The sequence below is a fragment of the Coptis chinensis genome, chromosome 4, assembly GCF_015680905.1.
Source record: "Coptis chinensis isolate HL-2020 chromosome 4, ASM1568090v1, whole genome shotgun sequence".
In the NCBI taxonomy this organism is placed as follows: domain Eukaryota; kingdom Viridiplantae; phylum Streptophyta; class Magnoliopsida; order Ranunculales; family Ranunculaceae; genus Coptis; species Coptis chinensis.
The window spans coordinates 10,391,929-10,398,577 of record NC_141459.1 but is presented as its reverse complement, the minus strand read 5'-3'; the positions used below and the strand labels follow the sequence as shown (position 1 = coordinate 10,398,577).

Sequence of the window (6,649 nt, the reverse complement as noted above, 5' to 3'; positions counted from 1 at the left end):
GGCCAAAACATCCTCTATAAGAAAAGTCTAGCAAATCATGAGTAAATCATTCAGATATCAAATGCAACATCTACGAACACACGTTCTCTATGGCATTCAACTCTATGCCGTACGGCAGTAGGCACCACCGAACGGTAGGCGAGCAGGCGTTCTTTGACAAAGTTTTGAGCAAGCGACGTGCAGATAATGAAATCAGTCTTGCTCGTGGGCATTTGTAATTGGCCGCTTAATTAGATATCCTCTAATGAACGTACACCGTTAGTATGGTTTAGATTATCCCTAATGCTTCCTACATCTAGCATGGTTTGCGAAAGGAAACAAAAAACCACTAATTTGCAAAGAAAATATGAATACTGGTAGATAGGTATACAAGTTTGAATTCCAACTTCTGTACATACGCTATACTGGTGCAATTGCTTCACAAGTTTAGATATATTCCTTCCTTCTTTCCCTTGCCCTCTTTCACAGTTCTCTTCATGTAAAGTTACATCCACTATTCCACGCTAAGGGAACATGAATGTAGGACAAAAGCAATGGTATTTTCGAAACCTCAAAGAACATTTCATGTGGTCCTGATGTACTATATAAATTCCTAACTTTATAGGGTCAAATAGTCAACCAAAAGTCAACTTGGGTAAAAATGATTTAAAAAAAAAAAGGTTATTTTGACCTGAAAAAACAACACTACATCCAAAAATCATGACACTTTATCTATTCACAAACTAATAGAGCTGCTTACCTATATTGAGGCACAAATCCAGGGGGCACTTTCTACTAAAAATTTCTTAATGCTCTTTGTAATCCAAATCATAGAGAAGATTTCAACATTATATATCGACTAATATCTAAGCTTGAAAAAATCGAAATTATTTGTCTTTGATTTAATACAAGACAAAATGGAAAGAATAGTAGACATCAAAAAGACTGGTTACAGTAAACATGACAGCAAAGTCAACAGGAAAAGTCTCTCTTTCTGCCTTGTGTTTTTTTTTTTTTTTTTTTTTTTTTTTTCTGTTCTGCCCAAAGCGGTTGCAAAGTCTTCAAGGAAAAATAACATTACCCTTCTATTCTTTCCTTCTTTCTATATCTATCTTATATAGAAATATTTTTATTCTTCAAAGTAGAAAGTTTCTATATCTTCTTTCTTTCTTTCTTTATTTCTTTATTTCTTCTGTGTTTTTTTTCTCTGTTTTATAAGAACACTTAAGGAACTTTCCCCAAGTCTTCTAAGTGGAAAAGAAAGAAACTTTGGTGATTGGTAAGTAGTTTTTTGAATGCCCAAGTTGTTTTTTTTGCTTAAATTTTGGTAATTTTGATCAAGTTTTGGTGTTTTGTGATGCAGGCTGTGAAGTTTAAGCTGAAATTTTGGGTTTTTTGAGGTTGGATTTGGTTGGAAGTTGGATTTGAGTTGAGTAGTTGAAGTAGATGTGGAGAATTCAGTGAAAGAAGTAGTAGTTTACTAAATATATATATTTTTTATGGATAAGTTATGCTGTTTCAATGCTACCTATTCTAAGGTGAGAAGATTTCCTCCCTTTACTTATGTTTAAATTTTACAGTGTTTTGATAAGACTGTTAATATGGATTTCCTTTGAATTTGGTTAAGTTATGGTCCTAATGGAAAACTGCTGGTTTCAAAAGGTTGTTCTACTTACTACTTTAGTTGGTTATCTAAATTGTGTTAGACTAAAAGTGCAGTTGTAGCTGGTTTTAGGATTATGGAATTATCTTTTTTTTTAGCTAAGAGAAGCATATATTTGCTTGTTTATTGTTGTTGTTTGGCTATCTGTATGGGCAAAAACAATGGCTACAAAGGGTATTCTTTGAACTTTCAGTTTTGCTCAACGGTATTTATGGTTAGTGGAACAAAGACAATAAGTTAAGTCGTTACTCAGGCCTCCTTTAGTCATTTTGTGTTGTTGATTGCATCATTGAAGCTCAAGCTGTTTTCTTATGATCAGTGTATTACAGACTGTATTTCGTGTTTTCTTATCGAAGTTGAGATATTACATAGCTGGTTTATCATTTGTCATCATTATAGTATTCTGTTAATATTCTATTCATGTTATTGAAATATACTTTTGGCACCATCCTGTGTTTAAAGAAACTTTCATTATTAGCTTGTAGGAGCACGTGGTTCGTATGGCTCTGGAAAGGGGAGGAGTAGTCAGGGTTCAATAAAGTATGGTTTCTATCTAGTAAAAGGGAAAGCAAATCATCCAATGGAGGATTTCCATGTAGCTAAGTTCATAGAGACAAGGGGAGATGAGCTTGGATTGTTTGCTATATATGATGGACACTTGGGAGATAGTGTGCCAGCATATTTGCAAAAACATTTGCTTACCAATATACTGAAAGAGGTGAGTTGTTAGGCTGATATGGTAAAGTGGGATTTCTGACTTATGAATTACTGGGTTAGAAAGAAATTTGCTCTGGCACCTCTTTATAGCTGAGGATATGATCTTTAATTTTGCGACTTGTCGTTTCAGGAAGAGTTTTGGACTGATCCTAACAGGTCAATGTCGAAGGCGTATGTGAGGACTGATGAGGCAATTCTTTCACACAATCCCGATTTAGGACGAGGTGGTTCCACTGCTGTCACTGCAATTCTAATAAACGGCCGAAAATTGTGGATAGCAAATGTTGGAGATTCACGAGCAGTTCTATCTAAAGGAGGGCAAGCAATACAAATGAGTGTTGATCATGAGCCAAACACTGAACGGGGAATCATTGAGACCAAAGGCGGCTTTGTCTCAAACATGCCAGGTATTCCCGTATGAACTGAACTGTCTCATGACGTTCTAAACCCAACCTTTTTTTTATCCCATACAACCTGTCACTTAAATTGTATCATTTTAGTTTGTGGTAATGATTCGAAGTTTATATGCTTCTTTTAATGGTTGCCTAACTTTTTGTTTTTGATCCTCATTTATTAGTATTGAGTGATGGACGGTCTTCTTGTAGCTACAAGTCTTTACTATTTTCTAAGATTCCAAATCAGTTCCAATAAACTACCCTGGTATGACTGTAGATGTTTCACTGGGAATCACTGCGTATTTAGACACCGATTCTATTGGGTATAGGTTGCTACCTGCTAGACAGCTAGGGTGCACTCTTGGAAGTTCAATGACTTGTTTGCTTTTCAATGAAGTGGCCTTATAGGGTGCTTAGGTCACATTGATGTTTCATCCTCTGATTGTAATGCAATCGTCTTATTTGCTTTTTAGTTAAATTTTTTTCATCAAAAAGAAAAGAAGCCCATATTTTTCAAATTTTCTCAATAATGTTCAACCTTTCTGTTGACTTGCTGATTTGTGTGACATAAATTTGTACTTTTACAGTCTGTAGCTTTTAGTATTTGCAGTGAGTAAAATTGCGGAAATTCTCGTTTCTTCAGTATGAAGTGTAAACTAGTAAGATTATGTACTAATAGAAATTTTTATGCTGTTGTGGTTGCTGTTTATAAGAGAGTAGACACTTGTAGTAGGAAGAGTTCTGTTATTTATCTGAGATTATTTTAAAATTAATGATCATATAAGTGGATACAACTTATCAATGGCTGTTGTGGCATCGTTCACAGCTCAGTTCAACAGATAAACAGCCTTTACACATGCGATGGAATCACTTAAAGAGGCACTTCCGCTTCGTATACAAATGGGTTTATGTAGAGTCACTGTTGCATCTTGCGTCTTAAGTATACTTGGAGATTCCTTAATGAAAACTAAGCTATAATTGAGAATATGTGGAAATGGAAACTTTATGTTCTCAGAGAAAGGTAGGGTGTCTTTCCATCCCACTCTTTATTATAAGGTGCCAAATAGAAGACCACATAATTAAACATGATAGTTTGCAGTAAGTTATCCAAAACTGCAAATGCTCCCTGCTTCTAAAAAGCTTCCCCTGTTACTGAAGGATACAAGTAGTACCTGAAGCATAAGCAGAAGAACATTACTCTTATAAGACCTTAAATTTCCATCTTGGAAGCAGAGGCTTGTTCAAGACAAAGGTCTAGGGTAGTTTAGATGAAACAGTGAATTGTTACAGTCACAAGTCGGGACTCTCTACACATGTTTGAAAGTTGTTACCAATCATTTGTTAAGGGATTTGATATTAACATTCAATCTAGTAGTGGACTCACTTTTTTAGGAAGTTCTTCATGTCTCTAGCATCAGGAAAATGTTGGTGTCAGGCTTCCTAGCATGGGATACTCAGGGGCGTGTTCTCATAAAAGCACCTGTATGAAATGGATTTAAAGTTTTGATTTTGTAGAATCATGGACACAAAAATCTTGGTTTTAATGGTGGAAATCTTGGTAGTCTCTATTTTGTTCTTCTTGGGGTGGATCCGTGGATGTTTATGGATTATCGTTCCTCCTGTAATTCTATAAACATGGATATAAAAGTTTCCATTTTGTAGAATCATGGCCACAAAAGTCCTGGTTTAGTTGTGGAAATCTTGGTAGTCACTACTTTGTCTTCTTGAGGTGATGTTTATGGAATAGTTCCTTTTGTGATTCTTTGAAAATATTTGGCCATGTAGCAAGTGGAGACACTTTGATGGGGTCAGGACATAAAATGAGTTTATCATGTCCAGGTGTCTTTTCATTAGGGGCTCTTTGGGAAGAGATGTTGGCCCGGGGAATTATGATGTTTGAGGGTCGATTCTTGTTTAGTAGTCCTTCATTCAATATGTTTGTAATTTCACATCTTAGGAGACACAAACAAAATTTGTGAGTGATTCATGGCTGAGTACCAAACTGAAAAATAGTACTAATAGTAAGAAAGAAAAGATATTGTACAACTTGGATATGGCAGGGTTGCTAAGATATTTTTATGCTAGTCTATTCTTAAAGCTGACGTCTGTGGTTTTTTATCAGGAGATGTCCCTCGAGTGAATGGCCAGCTTGCAGTTTCTCGTGCTTTTGGTGACAAAAGCCTCAAGTCACATTTACGATCGGATCCTGACACACGTAATGCAGATATTGATCTTGAAACTGATCTCCTTATCCTTGCAAGTGACGGTCTCTGGAAGGTGATTTTTCTCCTAGGCGTTTACTTGCTTTACACATGTATAATGCACCAGTGACATAAACTTACAATTCTACTTATTCTTTTACTAATTTAGGTTATGGAGAACCAAGAAGCCGTTGATATCGCAAGAAAGTTCAGGGATCCACAGAGGGCAGCTAAGCAACTGGCTGTAGAAGCATTAGATAGAGATAGTAAAGATGATATATCGTGCATCGTTGTTCGATTTAGGGGGTGAAACATAAGGGCTATACGCCCAGTTGTTGGAAACTTGGAATAAACTTCAGGTATATCTTTGCGATAGGATGCTGATCATAAAAAATACGTATCAATGATTCGTATCAAGTAGGGTGATCTCAAGATACCTAGGAGAAGAATGAAGTTTACTTCAGAAACAGATTACATATCTCCTGTCCCTTGTAAATTGATTTTCTTTTCTACATTGTGGGGTTTGATATTTGTTTGATTGTTTTAGAGTACATTAGCTGTCCTTATCTAAATTATTGTGTTTTTTAAGGCATTACGACTTGAAAGGTATGTATAAAGGGAGGCCAGGGTTTGTTTTCCTGTGATTTGTTCTTATCTTTCATTTCTCTAGTCCTTTCACCAAGAATTGGATTGCACGCTTGCGATTACTGATTGGAGTGACTTCGAATGCTACTTTTATTGGGATCCATGTTAAGACCATCTTTCACTTATGCTCTTATGGCTGTGCTCTCGCTAAGCATATCAGTGGCAAAACAATATAAACGAGCCAAGACTGTATGCTGCCTTGGTTTTCTTCATCTTCACCACACATTATATGCTAAGGGAAGTATACTGTCTTCCTGCAGTACTCAAACAATGTTGCTGGGCATTCATTAATCTACCAACAAGCAAACTATTACGTGATAGACTCTGTTAGTTGTTGAATATTGAGGCATTTTACAATGGTTTAGTTTTCGTAGGAAAATATCGCAGGGTATAATTGTATAAATTACTTTTTATTTTGCAAAACTTTCTTTGTTGATAAGGATATATGGTCAGTTGCTGAGTGAGTGAGCGGTACGCAGTTTCATGCCAAGTTAACATCAATCAACCACCATATTGTAGACTTTGAAACACATCCTTTCTACTTTTCTAGGTAGCTTTGTGTGAATAACTTAATAAGCACCATTTCCCGTTAAGGCCTGCCACTTGTGTAAGTTGAGCTCATACACTCATACACTTTACTTCTTTACCTTGTGTCCTGGTCTGCATCTTATTCTTCTTGCACAAGCTCCGTTTGAGTTGAAACAAAATGTTTCACTTTCCGTTATGGCAAACAACATAAGAAGCAAATTATCTGTTAAATATACATTCTTGCAAAGTCCAAATATATATTATGCTGCCTATCATTTGATTTCGCTCCATTTAATCCCAAAACAATTATTATTCCATAATTTCCTAGTCAAATATACGAGTCCAATGAGGTGCTCTGTGCATGATATAACCGATATTCATGCTTAATGCGCTAAGAAATTTCAAAGTTACACTTGATATCCCTAATGGTCAAAAGCTAAAATTGCACGAGTTCTACATCTGGAGTTTGAAGCCTGGCATAAAAATATGCAAATGCTAGTGGCCATGCCAAATTAATAATT

At 35.9% G+C, this 6,649-nt stretch overlaps 1 protein-coding gene across 1 annotated transcript; it reads left to right on the top strand.

Moving 5' to 3' along the window:
* Nucleotides 1-910: 910 nt before the first annotated feature.
* LOC147501799 (putative protein phosphatase 2C 10) lies at nt 911-5,594 on the top strand. Its single transcript, XM_086606792.1, has 6 exons — nt 911-1,258; nt 1,343-1,517; nt 2,121-2,360; nt 2,490-2,766; nt 4,877-5,031; nt 5,125-5,594. The coding sequence occupies exons 2-6, from the start codon at nt 1,479-1,481 to the stop codon at nt 5,263-5,265; spliced, it is 852 nt and encodes a 283-aa protein (XP_086462918.1). The 5' UTR covers nt 911-1,258; nt 1,343-1,478; the 3' UTR covers nt 5,266-5,594.
* The last annotated feature ends 1,055 nt before the right edge of the window (nt 5,595-6,649 follow it).